The 27,938-nt window shown below is 47.8% G+C and overlaps 1 protein-coding gene across 2 annotated transcripts in view; it reads right to left on the reverse strand.

Moving 5' to 3' along the window:
* Positions 1-1,363: 1,363 nt before the first annotated feature.
* The window catches only part of ASIC2 (acid sensing ion channel subunit 2), a 994,353-nt gene continuing 967,778 nt past the window's right edge, over positions 1,364-27,938 (reverse strand). For both annotated transcript variants that reach the window (XM_041725643.1, XM_041725642.1), the window contains exons 4-10: positions 15,768-15,918; positions 13,746-13,802; positions 12,145-12,298; positions 9,413-9,504; positions 5,850-5,929; positions 4,157-4,225; positions 1,364-2,308 (exon numbers count right to left, since the gene is read on the reverse strand). In XM_041725643.1, the coding sequence (XP_041581577.1) occupies positions 2,207-2,308; positions 4,157-4,225; positions 5,850-5,929; positions 9,413-9,504; positions 12,145-12,298; positions 13,746-13,802; positions 15,768-15,918 (705 nt within the window). In that variant the 3' untranslated portion in view covers positions 1,364-2,206. The remainder of the gene's footprint in view (positions 2,309-4,156; positions 4,226-5,849; positions 5,930-9,412; positions 9,505-12,144; positions 12,299-13,745; positions 13,803-15,767; positions 15,919-27,938) is intronic.

Raw genomic sequence — 27,938 nt, forward strand, 5'->3', positions numbered from 1 at the left:
TAAATTTGTGTGTTAAGCCACTATGTTTGTTGTAATTATGTTACAGTGGTGGTAGAAAATGAAAACAGGGTGCCTTCCAGTGGCATTGCGCTCAGTTCCTAAGGATTAAAGCTCGCCTTGGCCAACAGCACCAGGCAAGCCCAGCTGAGAAGGTACTGGGAGGAGGCATCTCAGGGATGCTGTGTCCCGGCCGCCTCCTGGCCACTGCATGTGTCCGGGCATGGCTGCTTTGATTCATCCCCCTCCGCACAGGGGGGGTAGTGCTGTCATGTGCCTCAAGTCTGAAGAGGCCTCTGAAATCATCTGTGAAGACACAAGTACAATATTATTTTCATCCTCAAATTGAGGGACCTGAATCCAGAGAGGTGCAGGTGTCCATCATCACACGGCTGCTGCAAGAAGGTGCTGGAGAGCCTTCCTCACTCCTGGGGCCAGGTTCTTTTCAGCAGGTCTCTGGGGAAAACCTTTCCCTTGTGTAGGAGTGGATCAGGCAGGGGAGAAAAGGGGAGATGACAGAGGGGGATTGAGATCAGGATAGAGATTGGAAGGCAGAGCCAGGGCCACAGCCCCAAGCTCCTGGTCCAGCCAGTGCCTTCTGTACATCTGTGCATGAAGAGGAAGGTACAAACCACATGAGGCTCTGGGGGAGACCTGGGGTAGTGAGTGGTGGGGGAAGGCGGGAAAGTAAAGCTTAGGCTACAGGAACCTGTGCCCTGGAATGAGTATGATCCCGAGCACAAGGATTTTGCCCAGATGGGAAGCTCTCTTTTGCCACAGAGGGGCTCAAAAGGGCCTGCCCTCTCCCCATGGGGCACCTCCATCCACCTTTCCCGCTTGGACAGTCTCTCAGCTGGGGAGCAAGGCAGGAAGCCAGTGTGACCTCTGCAGGGACAGGCAGATCTGTTTGATGTGGGTGAGGAGAGGAGGTGGGGTGCAGAGGGCCTAGAGAGACTGGTGTGCGGGAGGGAGGCCAGAGTCAGAGGAATCAGGACAGAAGACAGAGGCTTTTTTCATGGTTTTTAGGTTTGGGCAGCATTCATTGCCTGCCCCACCTCTCCACCCCCTGCCTCTTCAAGCCACACACCTCTGGTCCAGGATTGCGTCATTTCAGAGCACGGGCTGTCACTTGTTAGTGGTCATGAAATCATTTATGAGGCTGCAACCAATAGTATTTAGAGATTTAGAATAGATTAGAAGTGCATGCACTCTGTACACTTGGGAAAGCTAAGTGTCGTTGCAGGAAGCTTCACGTGTATATATATATATATATATAATCTGTGGGTCTGGATCTGGCAGGCCTAGCCCTTTCAAAAGGCTTCAGGGAGGGAACCCTGATGGGGAAAAGGCAGCACCGACTCAGCCGTTTCCACAAGACCAGCTTTTAATATGACCGTGACTGGAAGCACGAATAAATAAACGCCAGAGAAAATGGAAAAACCAAATCAAACCAAACCTCAGAACATCAAAACCCAAATTCGGAAAACAAAACAAAACAAAACAAAAACAGATCTCGGACAGACAGACAAAACAAGCCCCCCAAAGGAAACAAGCTGGGTCACGGGGACAGCAGAATGACGTGGGTCCCATGGATGAGCCCGGAGCTGCCCAGGCCACCCTGCCTCCCCCAGGCGCTGAGCCAGGGTGGGTGGGGTGGGGGTGGCCCCGGTCAGCCCACAGGCCAGCTCGGGGAAGGGGTTTGTGGGCAGGTTAAGAACCTTCACAAAGTACACAAGGACCAGACGTGGTTGAGAGTTCTACGCTTTCCCCCTTGATTGCAGTTGTGATTCCAGCGTGGCCACAGGGTGACCCTGGGGCTGGAAGCTGGTCCCACTGCACGGCTGCAGAGTGGCCGCTAGAAAGCACACGGAGGAGAGTCATGTACAGACACAGACGTGGAGGTGGCGCCGTGAGCAGTCTGAGCATGCAGGTGCTTTATACATCTGGCAGTGAGATGTGATGGCAGGTTGGTTCTTGGACAGTTCCAGAGTGTGACTCATTTCTCCTAAGAGGGACGCACGGCGGGCCCGAGGACGCGTCATGTCAGACGTGGCCGCAGCGAGGTTTTGGCAGAGAGTTTGCTATGTGTGCATAGGGGGCTCTTGCTTCTTTCTGTCATCGGGGGCTGTCCCACCTGAGCCTGCTGTCCCCTGTCCTGGGTCTCGGGCCTCCAGGTCTGTTTGGGGGGTGCCAGGTGGTCCGAGGGCCGTCAGCAGGCGATCTCCTCCAAGGTCCCCAGGGCCGTCTGCAGGGGCACGTTCACAGTGTGGCTGATGGTTTCAGAGTGGTTTGGCATCGTGTCACAAGTGCTCTGGAGGGAGGGGGACAGTGGGTGTTGAGATTCCTTCTGTGAAATGGCATCACGATGCCATGGGCAGCCCAGCCTAGGCCCTGGGAACCATAGGCCTGCTTGTGGGCTCTCCCCAGGGCACCACTGCTCCTGTCCCAGACATCTTGGGGTTGGTTTGTTGTGGTGAGGCACGAGGCTTGGGTAGGGAGGCTCGCTGCCTTACCACTGCCCATCTAGGTGCCCCCAGGGTGGGGAGAGGGCTCCCTGGTGATGGGGCTCAGCAGCTGCTCTGAACTTCTCTTCTAGAGGTGCCCCTAACATGCCACCTGAATCTATATCTGAGTGCTCTCTAGTTATGGGGCAGGAGGATATCTCCCTGCCTTCATCCTGGGGGGTCCCCCTTGAGACCTACTTGGGATGGAGAAGGTAGAGCCTGTGGCTAGACTTGGGGCAAGGGGGGCCAATTGCTGAGGCCAAAGAGGAATGGGGAGGCCCCCAAAACCCAGAAGCAGAGGAGTCACAATGGAGCTTTAGGGTTAGGCCAGAGGAAAACAGTCTCAGGTCCCTGAGCAGGGCAAGGCTGGGAGGGCCTTGCGTCTGCCCAGTGATTCCCAGGCTGCAGAAGCAGGCTGGAGGCTGGGAGGGATGGGAGCAGATACTGCCTAGGAGGCTGTGCCAAGAATGTTGTGGAGATTTGATGAGGATGGGGTTGGGGAGGGGGAGTGATGGGAGGGGGAGGATCTAGGGGAGGGGTAGGGGGCAGAGGGGAGGCTGTAACTGGAAACATTCTGAGGGCAGAAGGAAGGTGGGGTGAGGGAGGGAACCTCCACTTGCTGAGCACTTACTATAAATGAGGCACTGCTGCTGGCTTTATAGGCACAGCCCCACTGAATCCAAATATCGACTGCCCGAGGTCCCTGTGAGTCTGCAGGTGCTGGGGCACACAGCTACACACAGCTACGGACCTGAGTCCAGAGCCTGGGCCCCTTCCACCTGCCCTCCCCTCCTCAGTCTTCTACTCAACGGAGCCGCAGGGGCCCCGAGAGAACCAAAGCAGAGATTTTTTTAGCCTGGGAGGTGGGTAGAGAAATAGTGTCTGGAACAGAAATGGGGGCCTGTCTGGGGGATGGGGCTGGCCTCATTTTGGATCTGCTGACTTGGGGGGTTGGGGGGTGGTTGCCTAGTGGGCGTGGTGCTGCCAGGGCAGAAGTCTCCTCTGGGGAGAGCTGGAGACACCAGGCAGCCGAGGCTCGAGCCTTGGGAAGGAGAGCAGAGAGCCGCAAGAGAGGCAGAGCAGGACGGGGGTCAGGGGAGCTCTGCGTCCAGCTCTGCCACTCACCAGCTGGGGACCGTGGGCTTCCGGGCCCCAAGTGGCTCAAATACAAAATGGAGATAAGAAAAGACCTTTCTCTGGGGTAACTGTGCAGCTGAAGCCATACGGCACTCTTCAGGCACATGGCACAGTGCCTTTCGGGTCCCTGGCACGTGGTATTGGCAGTTATGATGGGTATCACTGCTGCTACCAACCTCACGGGGCCCCGAGCTCCGTGTCCCCTTCAAACGGAATAGAGCACCAGTGACGTCCTTACTTGCATTTTGCTGCCCTGAGGAATAAGGGAGCGGGGCCTCCTGCTTCTCCCACGGCAGGAGTTGAGAGCAGTAGCCCCCTGGCCCTGGACAAGCTGGACTGCGCCAGCCAGGACCTCCCCTCGCAGCAGCTCCTGGAATTCCCTGTGCCCACGGCTTGCTATCGGGCCACGTTAAGGTGTGTGGTGAGGGGCGTCCTTCCTGCCCCGGCCCGCACCTGGTCTCCTAAGGCCCGCAAGAGCAGGGGACTAGGACAACCTACGGTGCATGGGCTTCTCTTACCACGTTCTCATCGTGGCTCCCTTCGTCCTCTTCTTTGCCAAGCAAGTCTAAGAGCTTCTCTTTGATCAGCTGCAAGAAAATCAGGACGAGGTTGGTCAGGCTGGGGGAATGATGCGAAGGTAGAGGACCTCCCTTGACTCGGCTCAGCCCAGCCTGGCACCAGTTCTGGGAGCCCCTCCCCAAGCTTTTGGCTGAAGTGAGGTTTTGGTGCAGGAGCTAGAGCCTGGCGGGGAGGTCAGAGGAGGGCCCATCGGCATGGGAACTGTTTTTCTCTTGCGGACAGAGGGTGTGCATGAACAGCCTAGGAGACAATTTCTGAGGCTGGGCCAGGGGGATGAGGCCTGACAGTCCCACTGTTCATAAGAGCAGGGCACCCCTGAATCGATAATATTTGATTCTTAGCAATAAAGGGTGGGCATTAAACATGTTACCTGGTATGATGCGATTTCCATAACTTTATATACAGCTTTTCACCAAAATTAATAAACAAAGTAGAATAAGATCTGGCCAGGGAGCCTGATTTGGGTTTGGGGAGCAAGGTCACCATGCTGGGAGGTGGAGTGGGCCTCAGGGGTTCTCCATGTCCCCACAAAGTTTCCCAGTGGCCTTTGGCCAAGGACAGCCCTCTCTGGGAGGAAGAATGCCGCTCTGCAGGCTCCTCTTACTGGACTGAAACTCAGGTGGTCCTGGGGATGTTGAGGAGTCCCCTTAAGAATTCTGGAGCCCGGCACACCAAGGTGGCTCAGTGGTTGAGCTCCTGCCTTTGGCTCAAGGTGTGATCCTGGATTCCCAGGTTCAAATCCCACATCGGGCTCCCTGCATGGAGCCTGCTTCTCCCTCTGCCTGTGTCTCTGCCTCTCTCTCTCTCTCTGTCTCTTATGAATAAATAAATAAAATCTTAAAAAAAAAATGAATTCTGGAGCTCTCTAAGCCTGCCTGGCTCTGGGTGAGGTGGGGAGAGGTGGGGAAGGCTGAGGAGTGCCAAAATGCTCAGAGCTAGAAGCCACTGTCTGGTGCCCTCAGAGCTTTCAGAAGCTCTGCTCCAGCTGCTGTTGAGGGAGATATCTCAGGCTGTGAACTGGTAGAAATGGCCTGTGTGCTCTTGCTCTTCTTGCTCAGGATTGGTGGAGTCTGCCAAAAATGCCCCTTCCTTAAACCTGCCAGCACCAGGGCAGGTACTTCTCAGGTGACGGGCCACCCGGAAGGCAGGTGTGTGCCTGTGTGTGTTGTGTGAATGCAGTGTATATGTGTGAGTGAGTGGTATGTCTACGGTGTGCGTGTGCATTTGTGAGTGATGTGTGTGAGTGGTGTGCGCATGCGTGTGCTGTGAGTGTGTGGGCATAGACACACACAGGTGTGAGGCCACCACAGCTGGTCTTGTGTGGGAGGGGCTCAGGGCTGGCCTCCATTTGGGCTCTTCTTCTCAACCCTCCCTCTCCCTTTCTTCAAGTGTGGACAGCCCACAGCTCTTCCAGTTCCCTGAGGACAGGAGCCAGCCTCTGTCTCTCTCAGACCCTCCTCCTCCTCCCTGCCTAGGACTTGGTGATAAATCTCTGTAGGCAGGGAGGGGGAAGTAGGCTCTGGGTGAAAGGAGGCCATCCTCCCCCCACCCCCCATGCTTTGGTTCTGAACACTGAGGTAGGATGAGGGTCCCAGCAGATGGTCATTTTCCCATGAACAGCCCCAATCTTACCTCATAAATATAATCAAAGAGCTCTAGTATTGTAAGGATACTAGCACCAATAAACAATCCCATCTGACCACCAATATCACCTGGAGAGAGAGAAAAGATCAAAGATTTGGCTTTACTCATGGCACTTCTTGGAAGGGGCGAACGGATGTACCCAGAAACCAGATCTTTGGAATGGCTCCCCATCCATAGGGAGCCTGGGCCTGGAACAGGTCAGGCCTTGGACAACTCCCTCTCATGCTGCAAAGCGACCACTGGAGATGGGAACTAACGCAGATGCTTACTGGAGGACCTAGAGTAGACCTCACAGGCCAATGGGCTCATTCAGTTACCTTCAGAACCACACTGAGTGGGCCCTGCTCTGGCTCTGGGCTGGGATTAGACACAAGGTGAGACAAGAACCTCGTCTGGGGCGAGGGCAGTCTAGCCCAAGAGTCAGATGTCAGGTGCCCTGGGTGAGGATCTCAGGGTCAATGGCACAGGAGAAGAGACTCTCTCCCCTGCTCCCGCCACCATGACGAGGCCCGTACATAGGGTACGTTTCACCCTCAGGATGAGGTTGTAGGAAGCATTCCCTAACTCCCCTACCTGAAGGTAACTGTTCAATTTGGTCTTTTTCTAGAGTAGAGGTTCCTCTACTCTAGAAAAAGTATCTACCTCCTTGGGGTGTACAGGCCCCACTGACCAAAGTCCTTCTTGACTGGTCTTCAGGTCCCCTCCTAGGAGACCTGCCTGGGGTGTAGATGCCTGGACTTACCCCAGGTCTTTTCAATCAGGATCTCTGGGGTTGGGGTCTGGAAGTCAGGATTTTTAAGTTCCCAGGTGTCTCTTGCCCACCAGGGCTCAAGAACAACTCTTTTGTGGGAGTTGCAGATGGTTGGAGACCCCCCCACCCCTTTTTTTGGAGACCCTTTGAAACTGAGTGCAAAATGTTACATGTATGTACCTGGGCATTTGTAGTAGAAGAGTCCCTATTGGAGAAGCTATTGTCAGATTCTGCAAGGGGTTCTTGTGCCTGCAAAAGCCCAGTGCTGTGCTCCGGAGCCAGTGTGGTGGAGCAGAGGGCTCAGAGGCTGAGGGCTCAGGGCTCAGAGGCTGAGTTGGAAGAGTGGCTACTGACTTGCTGCATGGCTTTGATGAACCCTGACCTTCTCGGTAGCTTTGCCTCCAGAAGGCATTTGGTGGAGAGGGGAGCTGAGGAGATTGCTTGAGGTGCTTGCCAGCTGGAACCCCTCTGACTGTTAGCTGCTGGGCTGGGCAGGGAGAGCACTGGGAAAGAGGGTGCTGCCGGCGTGGGTGCACAGTCTTCCTGGAGACCCCAGATCTGAGGACTATCTGTTGGCTACACCTGCCCTCTCCATCCCTGATCACGGCTGAGGGGAGTCTGGCAACCAGTCCCAGGGAAGCAGGCAGAGAGGGTGGGGAGGGGGCTCCAAATGGTTCCCCTTACTCCCCTCCCACCCTGCTCCCTCTCCTGCCCCTAGTGGGGGCGTTACTGGGAAGTATGTACTTACTGATGTACAGGTCAGGTTTGAGGTGTGTGTTTGCACGAGCATACAGTGTGATTGAGTATGGGTATGTGCCAGGGTGCTCTGTGTATGCATGTTTGTGTAGAAGCAAGAGACAGCTGGCTGTCAATGGGTTTATGCAGGTGGCTACTTATGGCTAGGGAAGGGACACTGAGTGTGTCTAAGTGTGTGTGAGTGTGGCTTTGTGGAGGTGGACATAGTGTGTCTGAGTGTGTAGAACCTGTGTGAGCACGTTTGTGTACAGGCAGGTGTAGGTGATGCGTCTGTAGACATGTAGTGTGTATGCACATACACGTCTCTGCTGCTGCGTGGCCTGCATGCAGGTCTGTGCTTCTCTGTACTGGCACTTGTAGCTCACCACCGTGGGCATGCATGTGCCACACTTTGGGATGAGGTGTGCTATGCGTGGCATGAGGGCATGTGCGGTGTGCACTGGGGTGAGGGTGGGCAGCATGGTGGTGAGGGAAGGGCCCGATGGGCCTGATGGCTGAGGATTTGCGAGTGGCACACGCTCATCACGGGAGGTACAGATGGCAGAGTGATTTTCTCAGCAGGCTATTCTGGGTGGGAACAAGATGCTGGGAACATGCTCATCCTCATATCTGATGCAGAGATGAGCTATCCTTTCTGACAGATTCAGAAGTCAGGCCCTCCTCAGTGCATGCCTGTGTGTGTGTGTGTGTGTGTGTGAGAGAGAGAGAGAGAGAGAGAGAGAGCACACGAGTGAGAGAGAACAGTGAGCCTATGTTGGGGAGGGTAGGAAGAGCCCTGTCTTTAGTTCTCTTTAGGAAATGGACAAGGTGACAGAGGCAGAGCAAGGGGGTTTACATCTCCGGAGCATGACTTTACCTCTTGGCTCATTCCTTTTTGGCCACAACAGTCTCTGAGATCCAAGTGACAACCACCTTATCCCAGCCAGTGCCAGCTGAGGCCCAGTCCCCAGTCTCTTAGGAGAGGTGCAGAGATGCTCAGATGGCATCTGGAAGCACCAGCTGGGCCTTGGGTGCCTGGCATGGTGACTGTCCAGGTATCAGAAACTACTCTGTATGGACCTTCTTTGGGGTGTGTGTGTGTGTGTGTGTGTGTGTGTGTGTGTGTGCTTTATCCCAGCTAGCCATCACAATAAACTCATCAAGTGGTTTTGTTAGACCCATTTTACAGATGAGGGACCTGACATATATTCTCGTAGCTGGTATGCAGCAGTGTGACACTGTACATCTCTACTTACCCTTCCACCTGCCCACTGCCCCCAGGGATACCCCCTCTCAATCTACCCAGCTTCCAGAGACAATAGCAGCTGATTTTCCTCGTAGGGACAGCAACATGTCCTTTCTTGGGAGTGAGTAGGAGTTGGGAGAAGGGCCCCAGGGGCAGGTCTTTTAACTGTCCACCCTTGGAGGTCTTGTGGGTTTTGCATTGGGTGGGGCAGGGTTGAAATAAACTCCCTGCATCCATTATGTGCCTGTGCGGCCAGGGTTGCTGACGTGAACTTGTGTGGGGGTGGCAGTCAGGTTTGTAGACATCTGGGGACATGTGGCCCTTCTTCTGTGTTTGATAAAGGACTCTCAGTCTACAGGGAACATCTGGCCTCAATGCTGCAATGTTGCTTTCCAGGTTGGGCTCCATCTGGGGGGACCCTTATTGCCTGGGGACCCCCCACAGCTCAACCTTCCCTCCACCTGACAGCTCTTTCTTCCCACTGTGGCCCTGGGGCTCACTCCAACCTGGGGGCAGAAGACCCAGGAATCTGACAGGGCAGTGCTGGAAAGGCCTTGAGAGGCCTTCTAGTTTACTTGCCTATGGTGTCGATGGGGAAACTCAGGCCTGAACTGGGGCATGAACTGGGCCTCAAACCTGTCACGTTGGAGTCCTTCCCATTCTGGGACAGAGGGAGTAATTAGCACGTTAATTACTCCCAGACTCCTCAGAAGGTGCATATACCTATCTGCCTGCCTGCCCACCCCCTGCCTGCTCCCCCTCGCTCCCCTCGCTCCCCACCGAGACATGTGGAAATTAGTGCAGCAGACACTGACTTACCAAGTAAGGCAGCGACTTCATATGCCTTCTTCTGTTCAATTGTCTCATAATTGAGAGCTTCAAAGAATATATCCAGAACAAGGATGTTCTCTCTGCAGAGGGAATATTCAGTATCATCTGGGGTGAAAACCATTGGGGGCCATGCACGGATTATCTGACAGCTTTCCCACTGACGGCAGGAGAGGCTGAGCCCGGCAAAGTGCAACAGCCAGCCCCGAAGTTAGATCTGGTTAGTGGCAGAGCTGGCCTCGGAACCCAGAGTTCTGACCACTCCCCCAGCCCTGTGCTCTTCATAGACCCTCTGCCCCTAGGCTGTCCCCTCCTTGTTTCCTTTCCACGAGTCCTGCCTGGTTTCCGGGTCTCTGAGCCTCTAAAAGATCTGCCTGGCTCGTCACCTGCAGGTGAGCTCAGTACTTTCTTTCTTTTCTTTTTTTTTTTTAGATTTTATTTTATTTATTTATTCATGAGAGACACAGAGAGAGGCAGAGACACAGGCAGAGGGAGAAGCAGGCTCCCTGCAGGGAGCCCGATGTGGGACTGGATCCTGGGATTGTGGGACCATGCCCTGAGCCCATGACCCACCCAGGCACCTCTGCTCAGTACTCTCTTGACAAGCTCTTCACTCTCTGGCCTTGCTTGTGCCAGCTGACCTGCTGGGTACCCCCTACCCACTCGTGAGAGCCCCCATGTTCCAACTTGGAATTATAACAAGCTTCTCCTAGTGGGCAGCCCCGAGTCTAGCACTGCCAAGGCAGCTGCCAGGGTCAGGGAGGGCTTTTAGGGAGCAGATCTGTACCTAGCTGGGAAGGGGGGTTCCCGGTTCCCTTTTGCTCCTTTAGGAAGGTGTGTTAAGAAGACACATTTTGGCAGGAAAAATAATTGCTGCTGGTAGAATGTCTGCTCAGCAGTGTGGCCTGGCACCTCCTACTCCCCATCTCCTTCCACACTGGTCACAATGGCTTCAGTACCCCCTCTTCTCAGTCTGCTGAGCCAAAGCTGAACCCAGGATGGGTTTGGTGTTGGCCTTGGCGGGGGTGGGTGGGTGGGTGGGGTTGGCTGGTGAGAGAAAGGCAAATCCTCCTTCCCATGTAAGTGTCGCCAAGGCTTGTCTGAGTGATGGCCACTGCCTCTTGCCAGGCTCCCTCCCTCCCTGCCTGGCTTCCCTTCTGTCCTCTGCACTGCCCCCTGAAGGATCTTTCTAAAACTGCTCAACTGAGTCACATTACAATTACAGTTCAGTCCCTCAGTCACACAGGTACGTTTAAAATGTGCAACAGCCACAGATGGTTAGTGGCCCCTACATTGGACATCCTAGATACAGAACATTTCCATCTTTGTAGAAAGTTCTGTTGCAGGGCAGTCGTCTAAAATACACACCCACTCAGAGCTCTTCAGAGGCTCCCTATTCTCTTCGGGGCAAGTCCCCTCCCAGTGCCCCACCCCACGGCTGAGGCCAGCTCAGCCCGCAAGTCCCTCTGGCTCTGACGCATCCACCTGCTGCAGCTCTGCCCCATGCCCATCCTCTCTGCTCAGCCTCTGCTTGTGACACCTCTTCTCCCCTGGCTTTCCTTCATTTCATCTGTTAGAAGATATTCTTTGAGTGACAACTCTGTGCCAGACACTCTACAGCAGAGAACAAAACGAAAGGCTCCTGCCTTCAGGGAGTTTGCAGTTTAGTAGGGAGCACACACAGGAATACAGACTTACACACTTTGGTGAGTGTTATAAAGGAAAATACCAGAGTGCTTTCAGAGGAAAAATAAAGGGAGGGGCACCAACTTAGCTGTTTGAGAAGATGACTTTTATTTATTTATAAAAAATATTTTCTTTCATTTTTTTTAAGATTGTATTTATTCATAGAGACACACACAGAGAGAGGCAGAGACACAGGCAGAGGGAGAAGCAGGCTCCATGCAGGGAGCCCGGCACAGGACTTGATCCCGGGTCCCCACTATCATGCCCTGGGTCGAAGGCGGCACTAAACTGCTGAGCCACCCAGGCTGCCCAAGATTTTATTTCTTTAACACATACGGAGAGAGAGCATGCACAGGCAGGGAGAGCTGCAGAGGGAGAGGGAGAAGCAGACTCCCTATTAAGCAGGAACCCTGACCTGGACTTGATCCCAGGACTCCTGGGATCATGACCTGAGCTGAAGACAGACACCCAACCGACTGAGCCACCCAGGCGCCTCTGAGGGGATGACCTTTAAATGGAGACTTGCAGGGCCGCCTGGGTGGCTCAGTGGTTAAGTATCTGCCTTCAGCTCAGGGTGTGATCCTGGAGTCCCTGAATGGAGTCCCACAGCGGGTTCCCTGCATGGGGCCTGCTTCTCCCTCTGTCTATGCCTCTGCCTCCCTCTCCCTCTCCCTGTGTGTGTGTGCCTCATGAATAAATAAATAAAATCTAAAATAAAATAAAATAAAATAAATGGAGACTGGCACATGAGGAACCAGTTAGGTAAAGTGTGAGAGGAAAACATTCCAGGCAGAGGGAAGAGAATGTGCAAGGCCTGCCTGGAATACTCCTTCACGCTCCTGAAAGTCCAGGGGCTGCATCCTACCTATCTTTGTCTTTGCTTTCTGAGTCCTCAACACAGAGTTTGGCACACAGCTGAGTTCGGTTAGTATCTGCCAAATGGAGCCAACTGCCTCCCTTTGCCGTCTTCCTCAATGACCCCAGTTCCTCCGGCATCCACCCCTTTGCCCTACGCCTGCCAGGCCCACTTAGCTTACGAGATATATTTTTCTGATTTGTTAAATTTCTTCTCGAGGTACTTGGCTGATGTCTTGCTGGGGATCTTCACCATGGAGAGCTCTTTGTTGTAGCGGGTCAGGTTGCAGGGTGTCCTGCAGAGACAGTAATTACTGTCCTTCTCCGCCAGCAGACCTGGAGGGGAGAGGGGGCGGGGCTTAGTCCGAGGTGGGGGCGGGGCCCGCGGGGCGGGAGGCGGGCCCAGGCGGGGAGGAGGTGCCCTCCCGGGGCAGTGAGGGGCGGGGCCTGAGGAGGCGGAGCTGGGCTTTGGCTCTAGGCTGGGGAGGCTGTGAGCTCTCCTTAGAAAGGCGTTCACTCCTTCCACGTGTCTCTTGATCCTCTTCTCCTCTGACTTCCTTTATTGTTATGTTGCTCTTTAAAAATTGTTGAAAAGGCATCACTTTCGGAGAACGCGCTCCCGGGGAGTCCTGGCCCCTTCAGCTTCCCAGAGCCGCCTTCTCTGCTCCTAGCCTCAGTGTTCTCATCCACAAGGTGGGCCTCCCGTCAAGGGCAAACGTGGGAGACCATTTTATCTGAAGCCCAGGTCTCTGTGGCGTTCCCTCTGCGGCTCCTTCTTTGCTAGAGCCTGCCTCTCCTGCCTGCTGGGTTAGGGCACAAGCAAAGATCCCTAATTCCTGTCCCTAGAAGCAACCTCCCTGCTCTGGAACGCTTCCTTCCCTCTGCTCCCCTCTTCCCCTAGGATGGGGGGGGGCTGAAGACATCACTTCCCTCCCTCCGTCTGTCTGCTCATCGCAGTGTTACACACAGGCTTTGTCCATTCTGTACTCCAAAGAGAGATGTCTTGGTCCACGTCAGAAGTCTCTCCCTCTCATCTAAGCCCCGCCTCCCCCACCAGTCCTTCTGGAAGCATCTGGGCGAATGCACGAGTTCAGAGCCATCCCCCTTTAGCTCCAGCAAGTGCAGCTGCTGAATGAAACTGAGCCCATATGATTTAAACACCCTCTCTGTCTTCATTATAGATCACTTCCCAGGTCCCGAGAGAGGCAGGCATGTGGAGTGGGTCAAGCTCTGGGGTTGTAGCTTCTTTGTGGGATCTCCCCCGCTGGAAGTGTTCCTTCCAGCGGGGGAATCCAGCAGTTATTCCAACCTGCAAGCACCCAGCAAGAGGAGGAAAGGAGGAGGAGAAGGAAGAGGAGGAGGAGGAGGAGGAGGAGGAGGACGATGACAGCAAGGAAATGAACACCGGCTGCCCCTCCTCTCCCCTACCTCCTTTGGTGCCCACCCAGATGCCCACTGTGCATCCTCTCTCCATCTCTGTCCCCTCCTCTGCATTGCCTTGGTGCTCTCCATTTCCAGGAAACCCACTCTATCTCTACTTGCACCTCTCTACTTTCTTTCTCTCCCCCAGTGCTTGGTCAGCCCTCATCTACCTGCCTGCATCCCTGCATCCTTCCTTCCCCACCCTTATCTCCTTCCTCCTCTTCTGTCTCTGCAGTGCACCCCCCACTCCCTGTCAGCCCCTCCTCCCGCTCTATTCCTTCCCCCTTCTGCCCCATTTCTCCCACACCCAGAAGGCCTCTGAGGTCTCAGCTCTCCACTCCATTTGTCCCCCAGTACTGACCTAGGGCAGGCTCTGCACACTCCTTGTGCTGCTCAGGAGTACAGAAAGGGGCATCCCCTGCAAAGAAGAGACACAGAGAGAGGTACTCAGGCAGCAACACCTCCCTCCTGGGTTGGGGGAAGGGAATTCATCCTGCCACCAGGAGGGGCAGTCAGAAGGGAACCACCCATCAGAGCTGCCAGTGGGCAATTGGGCTGCAGTGTACCCGGAGCCAGGGGGTTGGGTCTGCTCTGCTCTGTGAGCTTGAGCAGGTGATAATAGGGTCCACCTAGCTAACTTCTCCCAGATTGCTGTGCTGCTCCAACCAGCTCAGATGGGTGATAGGTGAGAAAGCCTGGGTGGCTGAAAGCAGGGAGGTGGCGGAAAGCACCTGCTACCTCTGGCATGCATCACCGCTTTTAACTCACATGGATACCTTCTCAAATAGGAAATACTGTGTCTGTTTTACCCATATGAAACTTGAGGCTTAAGTATCCGGCCTTCCCAGGACACCAGAGCTGCAGTGATGGAAGTGGGCTCTGACCCCAAGGCCAGGGCTCTTTCCGCCACACCCCTCTGCTGCGAGAAAGGGCTGCTTTGTAAATCTCCTCTTGCTCTGCCCTTAATTCCACGCTAGTAACTGAGATGCCATTAACAATGTCACGAGTGGAATGACAAAAATCTGCTGCTTGCTTTTGGCTCAGATTCCATGGGAGAACCGCACTGGCTGCTGACCTGGTCTGAGTATCAGGCAGGTAACATTCATCAGTGCTTTATTCTCCTTTCTGGTCTCTCAGTAGTATATCCAGAACCCCTCCTTTTTTCCTTTTGCCAAGTGCTGAAGTTAAACCTGCCATACAATGTCCTTTCCTTACTATTTCCCTAGACATCTTTTTCAAGAGCTGAGCTTGTAGGCTTCCTCCTTTCCAACAAGAACAATTTAACTGACATGTTTCCCTTTTTGCTCTGTCTTCTGGGAGTTTTTAAAAGATCAAGAGAGGCAATTTTAAAGATCAACAATTATACACTTACATTACTAGGAAAATTGTTGGTTACTGATGGAATTATTCAGAATTTAGCTAGAAGCAGGTTCATTTCAGCAATGATTGCACAGGAAACAATCGATCATGAATTAAATGTCTGACATAAGAATTTAGTTAAATAAATTTAAAGTATGATATGACTATGAAATAGTAGCCATGAAATATAATAGCAAAGTTCCCAACATATAGTAGGTCATCAGGCAATAGTACTTTTGGTTTCCTCTCGCTATGTGCTAATACAGTGACCATTGACTTTTGCATTTTTATATTTTAGCCTAATTTTAACCTCATAAGAACTAATGATTGTATTTTAAGAATAATGAAGGTAAGAACAGAGAGGTTTAGTAACTTGTGCCAGGTCACACAGCAGGTGAATGGAGGAATCTGAACTCCAGTCTCTGCCTTCAGCCTGTCGTTCTTCCTTCTGTGCTGCAATACCAAACTCTTCATGCTTGAATCAGCCCTTCCATGTCCCCGCCATCTCCTGCCCTTCTGCCTCTGATTAGCTGACTATCTCTAATGAGATCATCAATGAGATGGCTACATGCCTTGTTAGTCTGTTAACACAGAAATGTGTGTCAGCACATACACATTTATTTGCTGGCTGATGGACTTTTGGCTCATCTGAAAGAATGCTAGACATTTGGATGCAAGAAGGGAACCATCTGGATGAAAGCAACAGACACCTGGATGTTTGAACAGGTACCACACCAGGTTTTAGAATTGTAAGCACTCAGCTACCTGGGCACTGAACTCTAGGAGGTAAGAGCAGCCAACTTATTGCGCACTGGGAGGAACAGTTTTCAAACATCTGGACACTTCTAGATACCAGGATGCCGCCTTGGTTGCTAGACTAGATATTTCTATCTGCCTCCTAAATGCTTGGTACCAAATACTAGCCTTCCCAGAACAGCATCTCTGTGGATCCTTGTGGAGTGGGTATAGTGTTTCCCATAGGATGAGAAATGCAGAGAAGGTCCCAGAGTCCCCTGGCACTGACCTGGCATGTGGACCATGCGGCAGTTGCAGTTCTCCACGATGTAGCGCGTCTCACAGTCAATTCGACAGGCGGTGATACTGTAAACAGGAAAGAAGTCGAGTCCCATCTCTGAGGATCGGCACTCACCCCACGGTGGGGGCAGGTATGTGAGCTGCAAGACAGGAGGTGGGGGCAGCAGTCAGCCCTGGAGGTTCAGCATCATCAGCCTCAGTCTCTCATTCATTCATGTATTCAATCAACAATTATCGAGTATCTACTACATACATGACAATCTAACTCCATTGACTCCACACGCTTTCAGTCTGGCTCCAATACTAGTTTTCCTGTCTTATGACCTTCCCAGAAATGCTGATCTCAAAGTCTCGTATACATGCCATGTGTCTTTTTAGTGCCATACTTTGTCATCTCAGGTCTCTTGGAATGACCCAACTAAATTCTACCCTCTTGACTGGGAACATTGGGACTCTAGATCCAGACCTGGGAGCCAAAACCTGCAGGAGGGTCCAGGAAAAAATGCAGAATCAGTGTTATTTATCATCTGTGGCCCAGACTAGAGCAACTCTCCAGTGTCAGGCTATGGACCAACTCTTTTGGGGAAAATGTCATTCTTATTTTCAGAGGTCCAATGGCCATAGAACGCTGTCATGCCTGCAGTATGTGCCTGCTGGGGATGGGAAAGGTGACAGATGAGGGAAACTAATGGCTGTGAGCACTTACTATGTGTTAAGCTCCAAGCTAAGTCCTTTATACCCATCTTTAAAAAAAAATGGAAGGGACGCTTGGGTGGCTCAGTGTTTGAGCATCTGCCTTTGGCTCAGAGTGTGATCCTACGTTTGGGGATTGAGTTCCACATCAGGCTCCCTGCGTGGAGCCTGCTTTTCCCTCTATGTCTCTGCCACTCTCTCTCTCTCTGTGTCTCATGAATACATAAATAAAACCTTAAAAAATTGAAGATAAAAAAGCAATAAAATACATGTGTTTTCAGAGCACAGTTCAACAAATTCTGACAAATGTGTATACCTGTGTACTTACCACTTAAATAAAGACCTAAGAAATAAAACAATTATTTATTTATTTATTTGGGGGAAGGGGCAGTGGAAGAGGAAGAGAGAGAATCCTCAAGCAGCCTCCCCACTGAGTGTGGAGCCTGGCATGGGGCTTGATCGCAGGACCCTGAGATCATGATCTGAGCTGCTCAAAAGTCGGCTATATAAGAGTTGGCTGCTCAACTGACTGAGATACCCAGGTGCCCCAAGACTTAAGACATTTTTAATCACCCCAGAGAGCTCCTTTTTGTCACTTTCTAATCAACCCCTGTGCACCCAGCCAATCTCTGTTATGGATTTTACAACCATAGATTGGCTTTGTGTGTTCTCAAACTTCATATAAATGAAATCTTACACTAAGTACTTTTTGTGCCTGGTTTGTTTCACCCAACATAATGTTTTTGAGATTTATCCACATGGTTGTGTGCATTAGTTCATTTTTTAAAATTGCTAAATAGTTTTCCAGGTACAAATACACCACAATCTGTATCTGTTGACCTGATGGTGAGCACTTGGATTGTTTCCAGTTTTTGGTAATTATGAAGAAGTCCCTATTAACATTTATATACAAGTCAGTTCAGTTTTTGGACACCTTTTAATTTCTCTTAGCTAAATGGCTAGGAATATAATAACTGATTTGTAAGATAGGCCTAGGGATAACTTTATAGAAACTGTGAAACTCTTATCCACAGTGGTTGAACTATCTTTCATTCCCACCAGGAGCGAATGAGAGTTCTAGTTACTCTGCATTCTTGCCAAATCTTGATTTTGTTCATCTTTTTAATTTTAGACATTCTTGTAGGGTATAGTTACATCTTGTTGTTTCTATTTGTAGTTCTCTGATGATTGATGATCTTGAGCACAATTTTATGTGCTAATTGGCCATTCATGTATTATCTTTTGTGACATGTCTTTTCAAGTCTTTTGCCCATTAAAGAAACTTGCTTACTTTTTACTTTTATTATTAAGCTGTAAGAGTCTCCGTATGTTCTGGATACAAGTCCTTTGTCAGATATATGTACTGAGAATATTTTCTCTATATCTCCTATAGTTTGTCGCTTACTTTTTCATGTTCTTTTTTTAGATTTTATGTATGTATGTATGTATGCATTTATTTATTTATTTATGAGAGAGAGAGAGAAAGAGAGAGAGAGAGAGAGAGAGAGAGGCAGAGACACAGGCAGAGGGAGAAGCAGGCTCCATGCAGGGAGCCCGACGCGGGACTCAATCCCGGGTCTCTAGGATCAGGCCCTGGGCTGAAGGCGGCCCTAAACCACTGAGCCACCCAGGCTTCCCACTTTTTCATGTTCTTAATGGTGTATATTTTCCCTATGTTTAAAATCCCCCATTAAGATGTTATTTACATATAATAAAACTACATTTTAATGCACAACTTAATGAATTTTTACAAGTGTGCACATCTTGGTAACAACCATCCTAATCGAGATGCAGAACATCTCCATTAACCCCGAAAAATCCTCTATTTGCAGTTCCCTCCCAACCCTCAGGCGATCACCAATCTGCTTTCTGTCATAAATTAGTTTTGCCTGGTCTAGGATTTTATATAAATAGAAGCATGCAGCATGTACTTTTTTGTGTCCGCCTTCTTTCTCTCAGCAGAATGTTTTTGAGATTCATTCATGCTCTTGCATGTCTCAGTAGTTCATTCCATTTTATTGCTGATTTTTACTTCTTCCTTTCTGGTTTCTATTTTTTAATTTATTTTCTGGCTTCAGTGCATTGGCCAGAAACCACATATTGTATAACATTGGAAAAAGCTGAAGAGAGAGGCTATTCTTACCTTGTTCCTGATTGTAGGAGGAAAGGGTCCATTACTTCACTATTAAATGTGTTAAGCACATATCTTTTTTTCTTAGATGCTCTTGTCCGACTGAGAAAGTTTTCTCCTAGTTCTGGGTTGAGGAGTGCTTTTATCTTCAAAGGGCATTGAGTGTTGACAAATGTATTTCCTGTTTCTGCTGAGATGATCACATAATTTTTCTCCTTTATTTTTTCAATATGGTGAATGATATTGATTGATCTGTAGATGCTGAACCCATCTTGCATTTGCAAGCCCCACTTGGTCATGATTTATTATCCTCTTTATATATTGCTGTATTTGATTTACTAATGTTTTGTGGATGATTTTTGCGACTTTGCTCATGAGTGATGCTGTATTTATTTTACTTTTTTTGTAATGTCTGGGTCAGGTTTTGGTACTGTGGTTATGCTAACTTCATAAAAAAATTTATAAAGTTCTTCCTTTTTCTCTACTGTTTCAGTTTGTGTAGACTTGGTATCATTTCTGTCCTAAATGTGAAGCCATCTGGACTTGGTGATGGTGTGTGTGTGTGAGATGATTTTTAATTATGAATACAATTCCTTTAGTAGATTTAGAGACAATGAGACTTTCTATTTCTTCTTGTGATGGTTCTGTTGTATTGTTTCCCAAGGAATTTGTTCATTCCATTGACATTTTTGAATTTATTTGCATACAGTTGTATGCTTTTATCTCTTGTCATGTATTCTTTTATCATTTTTAAAATGTCTATAAAATTGGTAGTAATGCCCTTTCTTTCATTCCTGGTATTGGTAACTTGTGTTACCTTTTTTCCTTATTGTTTTTGATTTCTAATTTAATGATGCTTTGGTCAGGAAGCATACACTCGATGGTTTCATTCCTTTAAAATTTACTGAGATTGATTCATAGTGTAGCATATGGTGTATCTTGGTGAATGTTCCATGTACACTTGAAGAGTATGTGTGTTCTGTAATTGTTGGTATGCGTGTTTTATAAAAGGCAATTAGGTCAAGTTGTTGGATAGTGTTGCTCAAATCTTCCATATCTTTATTGAATTTTTGTCTGGTTATTCATCAATTGCTGAGAGAGAAGTGTTCAAATCTCCAAGTAGGACTATAGATTTGTCTGTCTCTCCCCTTTGGTCTGTCGATTTTTGCTTTGTGTATTTTTGAAACTTATCATTAGGCATATACATATTTAAGGTGGTGATATCTTCTTGAGAAATTGATTCTGTTATCATTGTGAAATAACCTTCTTTATCTCATGCAATAGTTTGTCTTGAGGTTTACTTTGCATAATATAGACATACCAGCTTTTTTATGCTTACTTTTATCTTTTCCCATTCTTTTAATTTTTTGGTCCACCTTTTTACTTTTAACCTATCAGGATATTTTTATATTTAAGGTACATCTCCTGTAGGCAGTCTATTTTAGTGCTGCTATTTTACCCTATCTGACAATCTCTGTGCTTTAATTGGAGGGTTTAATCTATTTACATTTAATATTATTCTTGATATGGTTGAGTTGAAGTCTGCTATCTTGCTCTTCATTTCCTATTTGTCTCCACTGCTATCTCTTCCTTTGTTCTACTTTCCTTGACTCCATTTGGGTAAGTGAGTATTGTTTTAGTAAATCATTTCATCTCCTGTATTGGCTTTTGATTTATACCTCTTTGTATTATTGTTATTTTTAGTTGTTGCTCTAGGATTTACAACATGCATCCTTAACTTATCAGACTCAATTTTGAATTAATATAATACCACTCCACATATAATTCTATTTACATCCCTTCCTATCCTTTATGCTATTGCTTTCATATATTTTACTGTTACATATGTTATAAACACTATAGTACACTGTTATTATTTCTGCCTTAAGTAGCCTGCTGACTTTTAAAGAAGTTAAAAGGGGCAGCCCGGGTGGCTCAGCAGTTTAGTGCCACCTTCAGCCCAGGGCCTGATCCTGGAGACCCGGGAGTCCCACGTCGGGCTCCCTGCATGGAGCCTGCTTCTCCCTCTGCCTGTGTCTCTGCCTCTCTCTGTGTGTGCCTCTCATGAATAAATAAATAAAATCTTAAAAAAAAAATAAAGAAGTTAAAATAAGAGAGGAAACTTATGTTCAAATTTAACTATATATATATATATATATATATATATATATATATACCATTTTCACTGATAATTTTTTTTTTTTAAGAAATTTATTTGAGAGAGAGAGAGAGTGAGTGGGAGGGGCAGAGGGAAAGGGAGGGAGAATCTCAAGCCAACTCTACACTGATTTTGGAGACTGACACGGGACTCGATATCACAGCCCTGATATCAGAGGCAGAGCCAAAACCAAGAGTCAGAGGCTTAACTGACTGCACCACCCATGCACCTCTGCTGTTCATCATTCTTTTGTGTAGATCTGAATTTCCATTTGCTATCCATTCTCTTTAGGCAAAAGAACTTTATTATTTATTGTATTATAGGTTCATTTGTGGCACATAGTATCTGTTTTCATTTATCTGTAAGATGTGTTAATTTTTATTTTTGAAACGTATTTTGGTTGTGCATAGAATTCCAGGTTGTTAAGCATCTTTTTTTTAATTTTTAAAACTTTTAATTTATTTTTATTTTTTACCATTTCAAAGATGTTCCATTGTCTTCTGGCCTCTATTGCTTTTGATGAAAAATCAGTCATATTTTTTCATTGCTCCCTTCTATGTATTATGGATCTTCTTCTCTGACTACTTTTAAGATTTTGTTGTTTGGTTTTTAGGATTTTGACTATGTCATACTTAGATGTGGTTTGCTTTGTATTTATTCTGCTTAGAGATCACTGAGGTTCCTGAATCTGTGGAATAATGGTTTTAAACAATTTTAGATTTTTTTCTCCTTCATTCTCTGTCTTTGATCTTTCTGGGATCCTATTTATATGCATGTTGATCTGCTTGATACTGTTTGACAAATCACTGGGACTTTGTTCACTTTTATTAGTCTTTTGCCCCCTCTTTCTGTCTCATTTGAATAATTTCTGTTAATCTGCTTCAAGTTCGGTGTTCATTTATTGTTTCCTACCAAGTCTTCTGATAATCCCATCCAATGGTTTTTTTTTAAAAGATATTATTTATTGGGATCCCTGGGTGGCGCAGTGGTTTGGCGCTTGCCTTTGGCCCAGGGCGCGATCCTGGAGACCCGGGATCGAATCCCACGTCGGGCTCCCGGTGCATGGAGCCTGCTTCTCCCTCTGCCTATGTCTCTGCCTCTCTCTCTCTCTCTCTGTGACTATCATAAATAAATAAAAAATTAAAAAAAAAGATATTATTTATTTATTTGAGAGAGAGAGTGAGAGAGTATGAGTGGTGGATGGGGGAGGCAGAGGGAGAGGGAGAGGCAGGCTCCCTGCTGAGCAGGGAACCCAATGCAGGGCTCCATCCCAGGACTCTGGGATCATGATCCAAGCTGAAGGTAGATGCTTAACCAACTGAACCACCCAGGCACCCCGCCATCCAACGGTTTTTCTACTTTATTTATTTATTTATTTATTTATTTATTTATTTATTTATGAGAGACACACAGAGAGAGGCAGAGACACAGGCAGAGGGAGAAGCAGGCTCCCAGTGGGGAGCCTGATGTGGGACTCAATCCCAGGCTCTGAGCTGAAGGCAGACTTTCAACTGCTGAGCCACCCAGGTAGTCCCTATTTCAGATATTTATATTTTTTCAGATATTTATATATTTATATTCAGATATTTATATATTTATATAGATTGACCTTTTTACAAAAAAGTTTTCACATCTTGTCTAAAAGTTTTTTTATTTTTTTCAGATATTTATTTCAGATATTTATATATTTATATAGATTGACCTTTTTACAAAAAAGTTTTCACGTCTTGTCTAAAAGTTTTTTATTTATATCTCTTTCTGTAGTTAGTTAACATGTTTATCATTGTTATTTTAGCGCTGTTGTTTCAAATTCCAACATGAGCTTACATGCGGACCTGTTTCTACTAGTTGTTTATTTTTCTTTTCATATTTTCCTTCTTTTTTCATGCATCTAGTAGTTTTTAATTACATATGGGAGACGTAGTCCTTTTTAATTGTATACTGGACATTGTGAATAATTCTTTACAGTGACTCTGGATCAGTTATCTTCCTCTGAATAGTATTGGGTTTTGTTTTAGGAGGCAGTTAAATTAATGGTGAATCACTTTGATTTGGTGGAGGCACTGTTTAGGCTGTGTTTATAGATGGGCATATTTTAGTTTTGTCCTTAGTTCTGGACTGTAGCTCTTTGTCTTGGGATGTGATCTTAACTCCTAAGGAATCTCCTGGGATTTCAGTGCAAAGTCTGAGGTGTTTATCCAGTCTCTCCAATTTGGTGGGACTTGGATTTCAAGTCTGTCTCCCCCTAGTGGCAGCTGCTGAAATTACTGCCTATTTGTTTTCAACTTGTTTTTCTCCAGAGCTTCTTGGAGTCTCTCCTCATCTGTACAAAGTTTGAGGTTCAGTCTAGGACTCTAAGGGGGTTTACATAAAAATCTAGGGGCTCCACATCTGGGGGACCGTCCTTTTTAGGATTTGTTTTCCTAATTTTTAGTCTCTCAGGCATCCTTGAGCTCTCACTTCTGACTTTTTAACTTAAAGGCTGCTGCTTCCTGCTTGAACTCTGTCCCCAGGATTTCCTTAGAACTTGGCATGCCTTCAAGGAGAGGTCAGGTAAATAAATGTGTACTTTACTCAGTGTGGTTTCCTTCCTTCAAGGGCTGTGTATCCTCCCGTTTCTGCCTAAAGCTTTTAGCCTCTCTCCAGTGCCTTCAAATAGTAGCTTTAAAATATTTTGTGCAGAGTTTGTAATTGCTATTTCCAGGGGTGTTTGTCTGATATAAGCTACTCCACCATGACCGAGAACTGAAAGCCTTTATATTTATTTTATTTAACGTTCACAGGACTCCTTTGAGGTAGATGTTCCTATTCTCATTTTATTAATGAGAAACTTGAGTGTTAGAAAGGTTAAGTAGCCTGTCCAAGACCACGAACCTAGTTGGTGGCAGAGCCAGCCGATCGACCTGGGAATTTCTGATTCCAACGCTGTGCTTATCACACTGCGTTGCCTCTATAGTAACTTGGCGTGTGTGGGGGGAATACTCCAAGGAGGTCTTTTTTCAGAGCCTTTCATTTTCTTTTAATCTAATGGTTTCTTTCTTTTGCCTTTCTCATGGTTTGTTTTACTCTTTCATCTCTCTTTGGAGTTCATGATTTGACTGGGCTTTTGCAAAAAATTCCTGTATGACCTTGGATAAGTCACTGCTTCTCTTCTGGACTTAGTTTTCCCATCTGTAAATAGGGAAGTTTGGAGGTAGGTGGTATCCTCTGATTAGAATGTGTTGGGTCCTCTATGTTGCTCATTATCGGATCATTAAACACACAAACTGTCTTTGAGAAAAACTAAATGACTTTTGGCAGGGCTGAGGATCTAAAAGGATATAAATTAACTCTGGAGGGGGAGCTCATTTCTTTTTCTTCTGTTAAAACAGGTTCCCACAGTGGGTAGACCAAGAATGTGGTCGGTAAAACTCTGATGGTGATGAACCAAAGTTTATTTGGGGTAAACCACTTCCCTTTTGTTGCAGAGGTCATGATCCGGATACCATGGCTATTCTGCTGTGGCTGGTTCATCATCTGTTCCATCAGCTTTTCTAAAGACTCACAGACCCCAGCAGCTGGAAAATTACAGCACGTATGGCATCAATTCTTGCTTACCAAGAGTGTCTGAAAGTGGGTTAGAGTATTTGTTTATCCTGGGCAAGCAAAGCCTCAGGGGGACCCTGAAGCACTGTGTTCAGTTATCTGAAGGGCTGTCTCAGGGAAGAATGAGATTTGTTTTCTGCCTTCCCAAGGGAAAGACAGATACAAGAATAGCTGTAATAAAGGAAATGAAGACGATGATAACATTTATTGATGTTGCTGGCACCGTGGTAGGCACATTACATGCTTATTTTAATCGTAAAGAAGGGTAAATTCTGGCTCAACTTTCTAACCTACTAGTATGATTCAATCAATAGAATCACTGTCTTGAGAGTGAATTTCCCATCATGAGAGGTATTCAAGCAGAAACTGCATGAATCCCTGGCTGGGATGGGAAGAGAGAGATTCAAGCATTGGGTGTGCAGTGGATGAGATGGCTTCTAAGGTCTCTTAAGTCCCTGTATCTAATCATAGATCCTAAATATATTCTTTTAATTTGAGGATTAGAAGTAGTGGAAGGAGCTAGGTAGAATCTTGAACCCCAGTCTTTCATGGGCCAGCTGTGTGATCTTGGGTAATACCCCCTACCTCAGCTCTTAGTATCCTCATCAGATCAAATGAGATTAGTGCCCTGTAGCCAGCAGGTGCTCACCAAGACTTACTTCCCAGCTGCCTCATGTTTCTCTGCCCTTTCATTCATGCAACAAGCAGCTCAGCTCCACCTCTGCTCTCCTACAGTTCAGTTCTATAGACCAGCAATCTCTGCCCTTTTAGGGTTGAGTTACTTTGAGGTGGGATTATTACGATAAGAACTCTGGTTAAGTCCAGATGATGCCAAGCAGCTGGATCTAGGGGTCTGGAGCAGGGAGGGAGGAGAGATGCTTGGGATTGAGTCTTGAAGTATTCTTTCATGTACCTGACATCTTACTCTCCCTTACCCTGTTTTTCCACTGTGCCATGGAACTGGGGGCTTTGGATAATTGCTGAAATTTATGAACTGAACAAAAAACTCAGCACTTTTGTGATTGAATATTCTGGTCCTTGCCTTTCATTGCTCCACTGTCTTGAGGCTTCTGTCCTCAATCGTTTTCAGTTTATAGAGAGAAGCTTGTGTTTGTTGCCTCGGTGCCTGGGGACATCCAGTGTTGTTCTTCAGTCCCTGGCTTTCCCCACCTCCCCCAGCCCACAGATCCAGAGGCGTGCCAGCAGGCGGCGCTGCAGTTAGCACAGCTGCCCAAGGCCTGTCTGCTGTTGGAACAACCCAGAAGGAGTCAGTGGGTTTCCTTCGCCAGGCTCTCTGGCCTTTTCCTTGTCTACAGCCCACACTCAGGCCTTAGCTGGGATGCTGCTGTCGGGGCACTGGGGCTGGAGAGGTGAGTAAAACGGGGCTCATGTTTGCCCAAGCCCTGCTCCTGATAACATTGTAGGGATGTCCCCAGATGCCAGGGGCATGTCCCCTGCCTCTTCCCCTCACAGCTGAAGGGGAGTGGGCAGAACACGGGGCCATCATTGACAGGCTAAGTTACCTAACTACTCTGGGCCTCAGTTTCCTGAGCAAAGCAGAGCTAATAATTTGCAACTCACAGGGCTTCCTTGATGGTTAGATGAAAGTAGGCATTGTACCTTGCACAGTATTTACACACGTCTGTTGCCTTTAGGTTGGGGAGCCACCTATAAAAATCCTTTATTCAAGGTGACAGTCTGGTGGCTGGTCCCACATGCCTGTCCTAAGTGGCATCTCCTCTCCAACCTTACCCATAACTCTCCCTGCACACTGGATCTCATGTCTCTAGTACAGGGTCTGGGACATAGTAGGTGCTTCATACTTGCTTATCGAATGAATTAACTGCCTCATCCTGCTTTCTCCTAGTCTAAGTGCAAGGGGCTTCCCTCTCCAGCTTACATAGGAGCAGAGAGCCTACCACGTTGGTCTGCATAGGCTCTGCATTGAGGTAGGCTCAGCACTGAGCCACATCCGAGTCCTGGGCTACTCAATGGCTGATTTTCCTCTGTGACCTTGGGGATGCCAGTCAGTCAACCTCTCTGGGCTTTTCTGTCCTCTCTGTAAGGTGTGGGGCTCTAAGGTACCATGCCTTGAGAGGTCTCAGGTTCTAGGACCAGGTGACCATAAGGCCCTCCTACCTCTTAGCTAGGCCCTGTGATCTTCCCCTTATTTTCCCACTTTTCACTACAAGTGCAAACTTCTGCCTCGCCCACCCAGAGCCTGCTTTCGAGACATAATTTTCAGTTTGACATTTTTATTGAATCCTGCCAAATGATTTAGTATGTTCACAAATGATTATATTGTGCTCCTTTTAAACAATGTTAAAATCAAATAAAATACTAAAATCAAATCTACCAATCAGTCAGTTACAAAGGCAGCAATGGAGTCTCAGGGGAGATAGGAGACATGTCCTTGTAGGCAGCACCAAAGAAAGCAGTGAGGTAGCTCCATTCCCTGTCCCTGTTGGCTTCACTGACAGTTCGTCAAAGCATAGGAGATGGCATTGGGAAGAAGCAAAAGTCATAGTGACTGAGTAGTAAGGACACCTGCCAGTTTGAGCACACCTGCTGTGTGCCTGGCCCCAGAGTAGGCACTCTCAAGAGTATCGTCTCTTTCAATCCTCACAATGACCCTGTGAGGAGAAGTACTACAAGATGGACTGTAGCCTAATTTATGGTATAGACAAAGCTGATATTTACTGAATCCTTAGGAAGCACCTTATTTATACTGACCCCTTGAATTGTCATAGCAACCTCATGAAGACTTACTGCCTTCATTGTGTATTTGGGAGGACTGGAGCATTTAAGTGACTATGGTCATGGAATTAGAACCCAGCAGTCTACACTTTTAATAACTACCTACATGCCTTGCCTAAAGAAAGAATTTGCCACAGGGAGTTGGGTCCACAGGAAGTAGAGGCAATTCCTGGCTGGGCGGGTAGAGGCTGGGGCAGAGATTTGAGAGCATGTGTTCTTCAGACCCCAACATGGGAAAGAGATTCATTGAACAGCTTAGTCCTCTCAATAACCTTGCCAGTTAAAATCTATCATCCTGATTTTACAGATGAGCAAACTTTGCTAACTTGCTCAATACCACACAGCTGAGAAGTGACAGAGTCAGGATACAGACCCAGGTCTGTCCAACTGCAGGGCTCCTGATCTGGTGTCAGGAGAGATCCTAATCTTGGCTCTGCTATTATCTTGCTGTCCTCTCAAGGGACTTAGCTTTTTCATCTGCAAACCAGGTGACTGTTTCTCCACCTCCACTCTGTGTACGTGGCAGACATCACCAATCAATCACAGATGTGGTCTTGGAGCTTAGCTAAACATTGCCGTTTGACTGAAATTGGAACTGAGAGGAAGCGTATTTGGGGAGGCTTAATCGGTAGAAACCTTAAAACTACTCATTGTTGAATATTCACAAAGACCAGAAATGATAGACTATATAAAATACATAATGTGACTTCCTTGCAAAAAAGAGTAGCCATAATCTGCCCTCTTATATGGGAGCATCCCTGACTGGTGTTTGGACCATCTGGACCAGAGAGGGATGCATCCAATCAGAATTTAGCAATGCCCTCATCCTGCACTGA

This window comes from Vulpes lagopus, chromosome 12 (genome assembly GCF_018345385.1).
Source record: "Vulpes lagopus strain Blue_001 chromosome 12, ASM1834538v1, whole genome shotgun sequence".
NCBI lineage: Eukaryota > Metazoa > Chordata > Mammalia > Carnivora > Canidae > Vulpes > Vulpes lagopus.